General features: G+C 53.2%; 1 protein-coding gene across 1 annotated transcript in view; it reads left to right on the plus strand.

Moving 5' to 3' along the window:
- LOC123933621 overlaps positions 1-14,734 on the plus strand; it is a 126,249-nt gene that overhangs the window by 63,561 nt on the left and 47,954 nt on the right. The window contains exons 32-36 of the mRNA XM_045992959.1: positions 513-675; positions 786-872; positions 4,343-4,480; positions 4,572-4,691; positions 5,739-5,831. Of these exons, the coding sequence (XP_045848915.1) occupies positions 513-675; positions 786-872; positions 4,343-4,480; positions 4,572-4,691; positions 5,739-5,831 (601 nt within the window). The remainder of the gene's footprint in view (positions 1-512; positions 676-785; positions 873-4,342; positions 4,481-4,571; positions 4,692-5,738; positions 5,832-14,734) is intronic.

Raw genomic sequence — 14,734 nt, forward strand, 5'->3', positions numbered from 1 at the left:
CAAAGACCTCATTCCTCTGTTCATTTCTCTCCGATTTGCTGAGCACCTCCTATGTGCCGGGGTGCACTTTCCTGGGAAAACAGGGAATCAAAAGGACACAGCTCCTGCCCTCAGGGAGCTTGCATTCACCACACAGACATTATCTCAGTGATTCCAACCATTGTTGGGAAGGGGGGGACTTGTATTTGAACCCACATTTCACAGATGGGAAAACTGAGGCACTGGAAAGTCAGCCGCATCCTCTGCTGCCCAAGGTAACAGACCCCAGGGGCTGTCCTTGGGTCTCTGCTGCCCAAGGGTGATGATGACCCCTGCTGTGCCCAGGTCACCCGGTTGTCGCAAGGGCATGGCAAAATGGTAAATGAGTGTGAGTTGGCGAGATGCAGGGCTGATGTGTGTCCTGACATTCTCCTCTCTGTGACAGACCTGCTCTGAGCTCCTGGGGCCCAGCTGGGCCCTGACCCTGCCACTCACGTTAATGGCTTCGGCCCATTCTCCCCTCTCCATGCCAGGCACGCCTTGCCTCTGCCCATCCCGCAGAGTCTCCTCCTGCAGGAGACCTTCACAGCAGACGGGCATCACCAACGATCCTCCCTGGAAACCAGGCTCGTCCTGAACAGCCAAGAGGAGACCCTGCAGACCATAGTCCTGGGCTACCAGGCTGGACACCCCTATGTGAGTGGGCTCTCAGCGCAGCCAGGAAGGGGCCTGGGAGCAGGGGGTGGCCCCCCATCTGTCGCTGACCCGTCTCTGTATGTGTATGCATGTGTGGTCTTCCCTTCCAGGTCTGTGCAGGCCTGACTCACCCGTATGATGGCAAGGCCATCCCCAGGAATGTGGAGGGGTGCGCTGTGGCTTGGAGCCAGCATGCTGTAAGTGAGCAGATCCCGGGGACCGAGCACCCCAGTGGTCATCGATCCAAACTGCCTTCTCCTCTGAACTAGAAGAGCAGCATGCTCTCCGGCTTGGGTTTTCTGTTCCACTCTGCCCCCGCTGTTCCTGCCTACCTGATAGCCAGAGGGGGCTTTCCAGTATGTCAGAATTATTCTACTCTTGTCTCTATATGAAGATCCCAGCCCTGCTTCTCTGGTCTTGCTCACCCTCCAGGCCACCCGAGACCACTCTCTCCCTTTTGCTGCCTCTTTTCACTCAGCCTCCTCCGGTTCCTCAGCTGGCTCTTTCCTGCCTCAGGACCCTTGCATGTTCTGTGCCTGGAGCTGGCACTCCCTCACCTTTGCCTCTTTCCCTTGTACTCGTTGCTGAGGATCTGGCTCAAACATCCTGTCTTCCAGGATGCTTTTCCTGGCCGCAGACCACCTCCCATCCTCTGGTCCTGCACGCCGCACACTTCTGTTTCTAGCACTTTTCACGTATCTCAGTCCTATTTTTGACACGATTCTTTAACCATTCACTGTTTCCCCTGCTAGTCCCCAAGATCCATGATTGGGACCGTGTCTGCATACTCACGTGACGGCCTTTTATTTGCTGACGCTTGGCAGATGTTGTGCCTTTTTAAAAATAAAACTTGAAGGCCTGGGACCACCCTGTGTCCAGCAAGGCCATTGGTGCTGTTTTTCCAAACAGCGTTTGCTCACTTTGTGTCTCTGGGTCACATTTTGGTGACTCCAGCAATATTTCCCTTTGTTGTTATTATCCGATTGATTGTGGTGATACGTGATCACAGCTGGCTGAAAGCTCAGATGATGGTTAGCATTTTTCTGCAATGAGGATTCTTCAGATGAAGATACATACATTGTTTCTTTAGTTGTGTGGCTAGTGCACGTTTAATTGACGACAGTGTAAACCAAACTGTTGCCTGCGCTGGGAAAGCAAGAATTTCATCTGCCTTGCTCGTTGCCAGACTCGCTGTATCGGGGCGGTCGGGAACCAAACCCACCCAGGGCTTGGTAGCACAGACACATTCTAGAAAACACACAAGGGAATGGGCACGACTGTGTTGTTCCGATCAGATTTTTGCTTTGGGCTAACTGCTCGTGTGTCCCCCTCTCCCAGATTTGCATGCTGCAGCCCGAATGTGAAGGCACAGGGAGGCGGGGTCTTCGGGAGGTGGTTAGGTCATGAGGATGGAGCCCCCCTCCCCCTGGCCATGAGCTTTGTGTCCACCTTGTGAGGGCACAGGAAGGAGGGAGCCGCCTGCCAGCCTGGTACCATGGCCTCGGACTTCCAGCCTCCAGAGCCATGAGGAATAAATTTTGGTGTTTCCACCGCCCGGTCTATGGGAGTTTTGTGAGATCAGCCCGAAATGACAAAGACAGCTTCATTTACAAACACGAGTTAGGCTCGGCTCCCTGGCCGCGGCCCTCGGACCCCTGACTTAGAGGGTGTTGGCATTCGTCATCCCAGGAGTGAAATTCATTTTTCCCCATGTGCCCGTGGTGAATAATGATTCCACGTCTCTGGGTCCCCATTTCCTCGGCAGTAAAACGGAGACAGCAGTTCCCATCTCTCGGGCTGTGGTTGTGGGGACCGAGGGATAAGGTAATAATCTGCTTCCGGTACTCGACACGCTCCCACTCGGCCCGGACTCCTTCCTGATCCTTGGAGGAGCGGAAGGCCTGGGAATTAACCTCATTCTCCAGCAGGCATTGATTGAGCACCTACTGTGTGCCAGGCCCTGGGTGAAGAAGTTCATGGTGGATTCTCCGTGGTGGGAGATGCAGAGGGCTGCTGAAGGGTGATGAAAGGGGGTCCGCTGTCGAGCTCAGAGACCTCCTTCTAGGGTCCCTTCTTGCCTCACCAAGTTAAACAGGGCTGTGGAGGCTGCCAGAGGCTTGGTAGCCAGAGTCCTTGGAGCTCCTGAGAGAAAACAGGACAGAATGACGGCCCAACACACCTGCAGAAATGCCTTCCCATGGTGTTGAGTGTTGTTTTTTCTTTTTCCCCCCAAACCGGAGATCGCAGAGTCTGACGCCACGGGCCAGGTCTAGCCTGCAGATGTGTTTTGTTTGGCCTGTTTTGTACTTCACGTTTTTCAAACCATCATCCCCATTTAAAAATCAGAAGATTAGGGGGCCAAACCCGGATTTCTGCTTCTAATTAAAAAGAAATCAGAAGATCGGAAGCACGGGGCCTCCAATCCCACCCGCCGACAGGAAGCGAGAACCAAGTCGACGGCGACTCTGAACGGAGCTGGATTTGGCTCTCCGTGCTTTCTAAAACCCTGTCTTTGTTCGATTGCACACATTTATTTTTCCCTTCTTGGGCTTTTATTTTTTCCTCTGCCATCTTGTTTCTAAAATCAAGCCATGGATTCTTCCGAAGTTACATGCCGACGATGAAATTCAGTGGCAAGACACTTTGAATGTCCCCGTCGGCACAGATGGGCACAGCTGGCGTCCCCCCTGCTTCTGTGGGCTCGGCATGTGGCAGAGGCTGCAAAGTCGCTGAGTGTGAACACATGACGAACCGCGCGTGTTAGTGTCTTGTGGCGGCTGTACCTCCGTACCATCAACTTGGTGACTTGAAACAACGCGAACTCACCTTACCGGTCTAGAGATCAGAAATCCAAAATGGGTTTCTCTTGGCTAAAATCGGGCGTTGGCCAAGTTACATTCCTTTGAGAGGCTCCAGGAGAGAACCCATTTCCTTGCCTTTTCTAGCTACTAAAAGCCACCCACGTCTCTTGGGTCATGGTCCCTTTCTCCGTCTTCAAAGCCAGTAGGAGTAGCATTTCTCTTCTCTCTCTCTCTCCCCCACCCACTCCCTATTATAAGAATGCTTACCATTACCTTGGGCCCACTGCTGATCCATGATCATCTTCCCATCTAAAGATCTGTAACTGCAAAGTCCATTTTGCCATATAAGGAAACATATTTACAGGTTCCAGGGATCGAGATGTGGGTTACTTTGCGGGGGGGAGAGGGGGTATTATCCTGCCCGCTGCACTATGAATTCAACTTTCTTTCACTTCAGCCTGATTTTTGCTTTGGGGCTGCAGGCGATCCCATGGGATTCTGCACCCTTCCAGGTGTTAATTGAACACCTGCTATGCGCCAGGACCTGTGTTAAGTATGGGGACACCACGGTGAATGAAATAGACTAATACCAGGGCACTCCCTTGGAATGAGCCGTGGGTCCTCAGATTGCTCCCTCAAGCCCGCACTGCTAACCCTACCTGCGGGCACTGACCTTGACCATGCCTGTTTGAAAGGCCCCTGTGCACCTGTCCCTTGCTGCTGCCCTGTGTGTGGATGGTGTAGACAGCTTTAACCCATCCATCGTGGGGCCATTTTCTTCCACCTGCTGGATTCTAAGGGGGGTGCTTCTGCAGGCACTTGGAGATGGTAAGTCCTCTCTCTGCCACCACTTCTTGTTCACCCAGGCGCAGAACAGGGAGGTCGAGGCCACTTTGAAAGTCAACCAGAAGGTCGTACTGCACTTAAAGGGTCTGCACCGTGACCGATCTCAACATGGGGAAATGTGGCACAGCCTGGCGCTGGACGCAGCTCACGCCTCTCAGGTATCGGTCCCCGGGTTGGGCGAACACTGGTTTGCAGCCTCTGAGCGGACCTCAGCTGTTGGAGAGAGTAAGTGGTGCTGTTTCCTTCCAGCTGAGGCTGCCCCAGGCCCTGCGTTTGGATGGGGACATCATCTTCAGACGGGGTCCCCAGGGAGCACTTGACGGCAGCCTGGACACAAGGGCCACCATCAACCACAACGTCACATCCCAGGTCAGATGGCTCAGCTCTGCCTCCTCGCTGAGGGAGGAGTGAGGTTCCTGTCAGAGGGCAGGGGTCCCTGTGTGCGGTGGCTGAAGAGAGGGTGGGATGAATCGGGATGCCCTGGCTGTTAAAATAAAAGCCCGTTAGCCCGGTCATGTCACAGTGCAGTGCAGCACTGTGTCCCTGCCACTGCTGGCACAGGGGGACACAGAAACAGTGAGAATTACTCAGGAGGTTTTCATGGGCCAGTTCCTTAAGGGGGGGCGGGGGAACAGGCCACTCCTGCCCACATTCCATTGGCCAGAACTCATCACATGACCCTACTCAGCTGCAAGGGAGGCTGGGAAATGTAGTTTCAGCTGTATGTCCAGGAGGGAAAGAAAGTGCAGCTTGGTGACTTTATAAAGAAGGTGCCATCGGTGTATTTGTTTGGTCCTTCATGCTACACGGACTGTGTCTCTGCCACGTGCTGGGCTCTGCAGTGTGTACTGGGGATGCACGGGCGACTGTTTGTGTCTCCATCTCCAGGGAGGTTTCAAGTTCAAATCTTAGCTCCACTGCTGATTTGCTGTGTGACCTTGGGTAAATGACTCAGCCTCACTGAATATGGGGTGGTTCTTTTCCCGAGCTGTGAAATGGGGATAGTGATGCCAGCCTGTGAGAGCAGAGGTGGGGGTTAACCGCCGTGACAGTTACAAAGCTAGTAGTCCAGTGCCTGGTTCACGGTCAGGATCTGAGAGAATGCAGCCCTGGACATGGGAGGCATGAGCAGGCAATGTGGCAGGGGACGTAGGGTGGCTGAGGTCCCAGAGTTACCGTCCCAGCACCATGTCCGGGGCCTCGCTTCTCCTGCTTCCATGTAACGCAGCCTGAGTGAGATCAGGGCTAAGAAGCATCATGGAAAGTCGTTTCTGGCATCTGCTCTCGGCTTGGGTTGTGGGAAAATTCTGGGATGACCTGTCCTCCTTCGGCTGCCCAGCTGGCTACCTTCCGGAGTTCTGCATCTCCCTCCTCTGTTCCCTCCGACCCTCTTCCTCTGCCTCCCTTGTTCAACAGGTCTCGGTCCAGCTGAACGGATCTGACTCCCACTTGGCATTCGTCTTCCAGCTCAGACATCCCCACCGACCAACATTTCCTCCAGACTTACAGGTACAGACGTGGTCCCTCTGGGATGACCTCGAATCGCCGGCCAAGTGTTGTCTTCAAGCGGAGCAGCCAGCTTGCGGGGAGATGGGGCGGAAGGAGGGGAGGATGGAGGCCCGGGTGTGGGACGGGGGAGGCCACTCCCGGATGTTGAGCTTAGCCAGACAGCCAGTCCAAGAATCAAGAACAGATGGCAGGGAGTTTTCCAAATCCATCATTTGGAAGTGATTGTCCAGGCCAGAAGGAGTTTGAGCTCCTTGGGGTCGGGGGTCGGTGGTAGAAGGATCACATTTCACCTTTGAAAATGGGGTCCTCTCAACCCTTCTGAACCTTTTAGGACTAGGGAGTATGTTTGCACAGTGTGGGGTGGAAACAATGAAGGGTTTTACTCTACAAGGAAATAAAGGGCAGAGAAAGGGGGCCAGGCAGGAGGGCCGGGCTCTGTTGCCCCAGGGCTGGGTGCTTAGAAGACCCCACATGTTAGTTGCTTCACCGAGCAAGCCACATGGGCCGTGTACACAGGAACCAGGCTGCGGATGGAGGTATAGACGGGAAGTCCCACCTATGATGAGGTCCAGAACTTGCCAGCAATGTTTAAATGCCTGCTGTGTGCTCAGCCCTGTGCTGGAGGCTTTGGGAACCCTAAAGGAGCCCCAGAAGAGTTTTCGATGATGGAAACTGGTCCTTCTTGGAGGCACCTGTTTTCACGGGTCAACAGCTCGGAAATCAGGATGTGTCTTCCAATTCCCGCAGGCGCATTGTCTTGTTACCAGCTTTTTTTCTTTCATGGGGGAGGGGGTCCAGGTCCGTAAAATCCTGGCGCACCTCAGAGCCCCTGGTGTCCCAGATCTTAGGTGAAGCGAGGCTGCGCAGCTCAGCCTGGTCAGCCTCTCCCCCATCTGGAAGCCCCCCGCAGAGCATCCGCTGGTGGACCCTGTCTGCTGGCGGCTCTGATAGCGTTATCAGCCAGCTTAGCCACGATGCATAACGCTTCCCCTTCTGGCCCGGCCAGCGCTCCAAGGGGATCAAGGCCTGTTATCCGGGCATTCTTCATTATCAAGGAGGTGCACCCGGTTGGCTGTCCCCGGAGCTCCTGACCTTGAACCCTGAACATGTTTTTCCTACATATCCTGCTTGATGGGAATATAGAGGGAGCACAGCATCCATACATTCTCAAGACGTGCATTGGCAGCGGTGTTTGGGGTGGGTTTGCGTGAGCCAGTGGCTTAGCCTGGACCACACCACGCTCCTCCCTGATATACCCCTGGTGGCCTGTAGGTTCTTGCCACGCCTCTCTTCTGTGGTATCGCCTGGGCTGGCTACGCAGAGACGCCCTGCCACCAAATCCCGCAGCAAGAGTGTAAGCCACAGTGTCCAGGTCCTAGGAAAACACAGATGGCTCGGAAACTCTTCGGCTGGGAAGAAGGCAAGCGATTTAAGCAATTGCTAAAAGGGTCAGTAGGGATTTCAGCAGCTTTGCTCTGTCTTTACGCCAGCCCTGGCTTAGGGAACGTTGTGGGAATACTCAGGTGTCTACAGGCAGCATTCTGTCTTAGGGAGAGCTCACGTCCCCCCATGGGCTATGGCTTACATGTCATGAGTCGTTCCGTGTTGCAGGAAGTTCCTGTCTTATTTGGGAACTCTCCCAGGGAAGGAGGGGGACTGCCTTACAGGCAGAATTAGAGGCGGCAGGAGTGCCTGACCCGCTGTGCGTCTGCCATTCTCATCTTATAAATGAGTATATGGCCCAGCAGGTGGGGGGGCTCCCGGGTGTAGCATTCAGCCCAGTTATAGGGGAAGCAGGGCCAGGGGGTGGCACATGCCTGTGGCCAGGCCCAAGGCAAAGGGAAAGCACCTGTAGGATTGGGTGCGTGCTGTCTCTCCAGCCAGACACCAGCGGTTAACAAGTACGGTGTGATTGCATTGTTGTGTGGCTGTCCACCCGACATTACAACCTATAGGATTCGGGGTCCCGTTGTACCTCTCTGCTACGTCTATAATTGGCACCGAGGACCACACCAGGCCTTCCCAAATAGCATATCTTACTGGCAGAGTCTTGATTTATCTGCCCCCTGATCAGTTGGAAGACTTGCCTCTTTGTGTCTTTCCGGGACCCGCCCAGCCTGGGAACAGTCAGTCCAGAGATGGGCGAGGAGGGGTTATGTTAAGGGTAGAGGCTTTTCAAGGGCTGAGGTTGGCTGTTTGGATTTGTGGGGGAAGGCCCGCCGTTGCAGATGGTGGGAGTTCACGAGGCGCCCAGCAGGTGGTCTGATTGTGGGTAGGAGCCGGGGTTAGCCCAGTCACCGAACAGCTTACCACGCGGAATTGAAGCGGGAGAAGTTTGCGGTTGAGTGGGTGCCAGGAAAGGCAAGTCACGATTGCGTAACAGAACGCGGGAGATAAAGCAGCACCCCTGGGGGCGAACCTGTGTCTAATGATCCCTCATAAGGGGATTATGATAGCGTCCCTGTTTATACGAGGCCCCGGGTTGTGTCCCTCTGTTGTTTTTGGCGGAATAGGGTAGAGGAATGGGGCGGTGGATAGGTCCTCTCCTGTCCCTTTTCCCCAGGGGACCCAAACCGCACACCATGGTGGACTTATCGGCCGTGTCCAGGGTCATGTCTTTATATGTCCCCCCATAGGTAGATCTTGTGTTGGGGACATTAAAGGTGACCTTGCGTCCCTCCCTGCAGCAGAGAACATCCTTCCTGCGTGCTGGGTCTGTTTCTATTCTAAGGGTGACGAGCGTACCGCACTGGGACGACTGGAACGTGCATGGGCATTCATGTCCGTACAGCTGTTGAGAGGAGGCGTGTCCGCAGGGCCAGGGAATGGGTTTGTCATCACGGCTGTTGCAACGTTGTATCCGTGCGCTGCATCCGTCCATCCGTCCCGCTGCAGTGGGCTGGGATGATCCATGGAAATGCCACTGGGGGCCTTGGTGGCTGTCCGTTCAGCGGACGCCCTGCGTGATGTGACAGCTGTTCCAGGCCCCTGACGGCGGCCTCACTGGGGAGCACGCTTATGAGGCAGCCTTGCAGGGGGTCCCTCATCAGTGTGCACACACCTCCGAGCGGAACGGCAGCCACCAGAGAGATGCAAGGGACCCGTGCCGTCAGTCTGCCCCCTTGCTCCCTGTCCAGCGTGTCTTGGCCAAGGTCACGGTCATTCCCAGTATAGGTTGGGCGTTGTTGGCAGATGGGCACAAGGTCTTTGTAAGGAGGCGGACACAGGCCAACCCATTAGCTTGTTGGTTTCCAGCTGGGGTGTGTGCTGTGTGTGCACCCACATGGAAAATGGTGATGTTTATCCTTCTTCGGCATTGGAGTATGTCCTTCTGTAGGTCACTGCCCTGGAGTGGGTGCCCTGCCCCCATCCCGTCCCGTGCCTCCTGCAGGAGCAAGAGGTCCTCCTAGGGGTCAGCCCTCCGTAGGCCGTCCAGCTTTCAGTGTCCCTGTACAGAACAGTGGCATCCTGGGGTGCGGGCTGGTTCAGTCAGTAGAGCACGTGACTCTTGATATTGGAGTTGTAAGTTCGAGCCCCACGTTGGCTGTAGAGATTACTTAAAAGCATAGAAGGGAGGGGCACCAGGGTAGCTCAGTGGGTTAAGCCTCTGCCTTCGGCTCTGGTCATGGTCTCAGGGCCCTGGGATCGAGCCCTGCGTCGGGCTCTCTGCTAAGTGGGGAGCCTGCTTCCCTTCCTCTCTTGGGGCGCCTGGGTGGCTCAGTGGGTTAAGCCTCTGCGTTCAGCTCAGGTCATGATCTCAGAGTCCTGGGATCGAGCCCCGCATCAGGCTCTCTGCTCCGCGGGGAGCCTGCTTCCTCCTCTCTCTCTACCTGCCTCTCTGCCTCCTTGTGATTTCTCTGTCAAATTAAAAAAAAAAAAAAAAGCATAGAAGGGGCTTCTGGGTGGCTCAGGGTAAGTGGGTGCCTTCTGCCCCAGGCATGATCCTGGGGTCATGGGATCGAGTCCCATGTTGGGCTCCCTGCTCTGGGGGGCACCTGCTTCTCCCTCTCCCTCTTTCCCTTGCCCCACCTGTGTTCTCTCTCTCAAATAAATAGATGAAATCATTAAAAAAAAAAAACCCATAAAATCATTAAAAAAAAAAAAGGGACACTGGGATCAGGCTCACAGAACCATAGCATCCATGCTCGAAGTTCGGCCCGTTGACCACTGTCCAGTGCTGGAGTCGATCAGACACTCCCTTGTGGAGGGTGGGATGGCCGTGGGACTGTCCCTTGCTGACTCATCAGGGTACCGCATGTGCTCGGGGATTGGTCCGTCTCCTTCTGGTGCAGAGGATGGCCCCTGCAGGGGCTCCCCTGACCCCGTGAGTGGCTGTCCTTCAGGATTACCTGAGTCACCTGGCCGTCGGTGGAGTGCTTCTCCCTGGGGTTTTTCGTCAAGGTACAGCATTGTTGCAAGTAGGCATGGTCTGTGCACTGCCTGACGTGGGCTTTTGGAATGTATCCTTAAACTTGCGTGGCCGTCCCTGTCCCTGAACGCCCAAGCTGGAGTCTGTCCACTGGCCACCTTGGCTTGGTCACATGCTTTGCTTTGGGTGCTCTCTTTTTAACCAATCTAAAAGAGGCTGAAGCAATGAGGCCAGGTGAAGGCTGAACGGACGCTGGTACCCTAACAGTCTTAGGAAGGTCTGCAGCTGCTTTGCCGTGGTGAGGCATGGTATGCCTGTATCTTTCAGTGGTCCCCATGGGAACAACTTTGTCTTCTCCAATCGGGTAACACCCGAGTGTGTGACTGATAAGCCAGGGCCCTGAAGTGTCTGTGGGTTCCCTGCCCATCCTCTCCCTCGCGGGAGCCCTGGCCAAGCCTGCAACGTTTCCTGCAGCCGAGGCAAGACTTTGGGTGCTAATGTTAATATCATCAATGCTAGGTGCCCGTCTCACTGATACGGGGATGGGCGAGCAGGGAGAGGTCACGGGCTACCGTACCATGACATGGTGCGGGAGTACACAGGTGGCCCTGGGGGACCCCCTGAAAGGTTCTTCCCTGGTCCCTCCTACATGAAGGCAAATTGATCTTCCTTCCCAGAAACTCGCACCCATCAAAGTTCTTTCTATGAATTTCCTGGGAGACGAGCATTTTTGCAGGAACGCATTTTGCTAAAGCGTCAGAATAGAACAGTAACTCCGCCAACAACCAAAGACTCAGGAAAATGGCCATGGTTAAAAATCTCATGAGAGTTTCTTACCAGTCTGGTAAAGGAGAAACGTCGAAACTTTGTTTTTCTGGGCAGAGTAAACAAAACAAAAAAATTGTTGACTTTTTTTTTTTTTTTAAACCAAGAGCAGACTGAGAAACCTTTTGCCTTTTCACAGAGGGACAAATCAAATTCTAATCTGAAACCAATGTACTTTACAAACTTATACCAATCTTAGTCCTCACCAGGCATAAAATTGTTTCCTAAGATTCCCCTTCACGAACCTGCTACAACTTTCTTTTTTCATCTAGATTTTGTCCTAAGCTTCCCTCTCTCTAAACAACCAGTCTCATTTCAGGACAAACTTACTTTTTTTTCTCCTTAACCAAAATGTATTCTCATTCTGAAAGCTTTCTTAGGCATTTCCGGCCTTTCCTACATAGGCAGTGGTTTTCCTGATTATTCCCAGCAATCTGTATTTTGAAGAGTCTCTTCCTTCCTCTTTTTTCTTCAGTCTCTGTGTTGACATTTGGTTATTTCCTGGGGTGTACATGTTATAAAGATAGGACAAGATTTACAACTTCAAGGGACAGAAAAAGGATTTTAGCTTTTCTTCTAAGAGTTAGGAGGATAATTGCTATATAAACGTTCTCTTTGTAGTGGCAGTTAGAAAACATGGGGAATTTTGTCTGTTTCCTCATCAGTTTTCCCGAGATAGATAGATCGGTCACTTTTTAGAGATTTTATATCTTAGCGTCCTAACTGGACTTTATTACAAGTGCCTGGATTTTTTTTTCTTTTCCAAGACTATATGTAAATTTCAGTTAAAATACAGTGTAATAGGGGTGCCTGGGTGGCTCAGTGGGTTAAGCCTCTGCCTTGAGCTCAGGTCATGGTCCCAGGGTCCTGGGATAGAGCCCTGCATTGGGCTCTCTGCTCGACGGGGAGCTTGCTTCTCTCTCTCTCTCTCTCTCTCTCTGTCTGCCTCTCTGCCTATCTGTGATCTCTCTGTCAAATAAATAAATAAAATCTTTTTTAAAAATACAGTGTAATATTAGTTTCGGGAGCATAATATAGGGATTCAGCACTTCCATACAGCACCCAGGGCTCATCACAAGTGCACCCCTTAATCCCCATCCCCTTAATCCCCATCCCTCCCCCCGCCCCCCTCCCTTCTGGTGACCATCAGTTTGCTCTCTAGAGTTGAGTCTTTTCCTTGGTTTGTCTCTCTTTATATCCTCCCTATGTTCGTGTGTTTTGTTTCTTAAATTCCACATATGAGTAAAAGCATATGGTATTTGCCTTTCTCTGACTGACTGGTTTTGCTCAGCATCATCCTTTCTATCTCCATCCATGTCATTGCAAATGACAAGATCCCGCCCGTTTTTTGTGGCGGAGGCATGTTCCGTGGTGTGTCCACACCACATCTTCTTGATCCGTTCATCAGCTCATGGACATTTGGGTTCTTTCCATAGTTTGGCTCTTGTAGACAACTGCTGTAAACATCGGGGTGCGTGTTTCCCTCTTTTGGATAAATACGTAGTAGTCCAGGGCCCGGATCTTAATCCGTGGCATCCTGGGACCTCCTGGCTTCGCACAATGGTGCGTGGAGGTCTCTAACTTATTATCCTGCTCTCCCTCCCCTTCCCTGCCACAGCACACAGTTTCTCCAACGTCCATTAGACTTGCTGGCATTTCCGTCCCTATTCTCATGCGGTGGTCCACAAGCGTCTGACCCGGGGGCCACTCCACCCCACACAGAGGTCACTGGCCAACTTGGCATTCCCCCCCACGGATTTCCCTTTTCCCCTTTCCAGCACTTCAGAATGTGTAGGGTTTTCTCCAGCTTCCTAGCTAGCTCCCCAGTTATGCTGCTAATCCCTGGCAGGCTCTAAGCCAAGGCTGGGGGATGGCCCAGTGAGGCAGAAGAAATGGCCTGGATACAGCAGTCAAGAGAGAGGTTAAGCGGGGGAACTTACATACGGGGAGTCCGGGAGCAGAGGCCTGGACCCAACATCCATGGCTGGGATCTCTGCACAACAAGCTAGAATAGCATAGCAACCGTTCGTAGCCTCTCCCTCCTTGCATGACCAGTGCTCCAGAGAGCTCAAGGCCTGCCATGTGGACATTCTTTGTTACAAAGGAGATGCTTTAAGCTGGCCACTGTCAGAGCCCATGACCTTGAATGCGGAACATGTTTTTTTCTGCATATCCTGCTCGACGGGAATATAGTGGGAGCCCGGGATCCGTACATTCTCAAGACAGTGACCAACAGGGTCCTTTCAGGGTGTGCTCGCACGATCCAGCTAACGTGTCGCATAAACCCCCTCTGTGATATTTTAATTGCACAGACGTCCTGTATTTGTTTGCCTGCTGTATGCACATCTGTGATTTGTACATACGTTGTTGTTTTTTTATTTAAATCTACCCCCAACAAACAAGGTTTTACATTTGGGGGGGAGACTGCCCCTGTCGAGAATGCATGGTCTGTGGGAGTCTTCAGGTCCACAGAGAGGCCAGTCGGAGGAAAACACGGGTGCACCCTAAAAGTTCTCAGCCCAAGCCACGTTGGACATCCCCCCTGGGGGGTTTTAGAACCTGCCTGGACCCCAGCCTGGAGATGCTGTGTTGATTGGTCAGACCCTCGGGGGTCTGAGGCGTACTTCTAAAAAAACTTAATAAAGCTTCATTTTTCAGAACACTTCGAGGTCTCCAGAAAAGTGGCACCGAAAGTATGGAGAGTTGCCATACAACGCCCCCCGCCCAACCCATACACACACCGTGTCCCCTCTTACAAACCTCTTGCGTTAGTGTAGTATGTTCCAATTGGAGAGATACTAACATGTTATTATCAGCCAAAGTCCCTAGTTTCCATCCAGGTTCACTCCTGGGGGTCTGTAGTTTAGTGGGTTTTGCCAAATGCAGAAGGTCATGTACCCCTCTTTACTGTACTACCCAGAAGGGTTTCACTGCCCTAAAAATCCCCCATGTCCCGACCTGTGGATCCCTTCTCTCTCCCCCACAACCCCGCCCCGGCTATCACCGAACCACCTTCGTCTCTCATTCTTCCTTTTTCCAGAAGGCCGCAGAGCTGGGCTCATCCAGTGTGTAGCCTTTTCAGACTGGCTGCTTTCACTTAGTAAGATGCATGTAAGCATTCTTCATGTCTTTTTGTGGCCTGAGAGCTCATTTCTCTTCATCACTAAATGATACTCCCTTGTGTGGACGAGCCCGTTTATCAGTTCCTCTTTGGAGGGACCAGGCGTGCTTTTAAAAGTTTCCCATGTGACTACAACATACATCCTAGGGCTGGAGCAACTTCTGCCTTGGAGATGGGTAAACTGAGGCCCGGATGAGGAAAGGGGCTTCAGGTCCTGCAGAGTTGGTGGCGGAGCAGGGCTCCCTGCTCCCATCCCCACCCCTGGGAGCCTGAGCCCCAGTGTAGCTCTTCCTTGTGCCCTGGCCACCCTCCCCTTTGAGCTCCAGAACTTTCGTAGGTCTTCTGGGTCCCCCCTGGGGGAGGGGCACTGTTGGAGCATCCTTTCCTGTTAACGGAGTGGCCCAGGGGTCTTCTGTTCCCTCCCCCAGCTCCTCCCTTCCAGCACAAGCTGGAGTTTTAGAGCGCAGACAGGCCCATATTAAATATGTGACCCTCCTCGGGCCTCAGTCTCCCTAGCTGTAAGATGGCAATCACATGCCAGGAAGGACAAGGTAGGACTCTGTCCCTGGGCCAGGAGCTGGGGTCAGG

Source organism: Meles meles, chromosome 21 (assembly GCF_922984935.1).
Source record: "Meles meles chromosome 21, mMelMel3.1 paternal haplotype, whole genome shotgun sequence".
NCBI lineage: Eukaryota > Metazoa > Chordata > Mammalia > Carnivora > Mustelidae > Meles > Meles meles.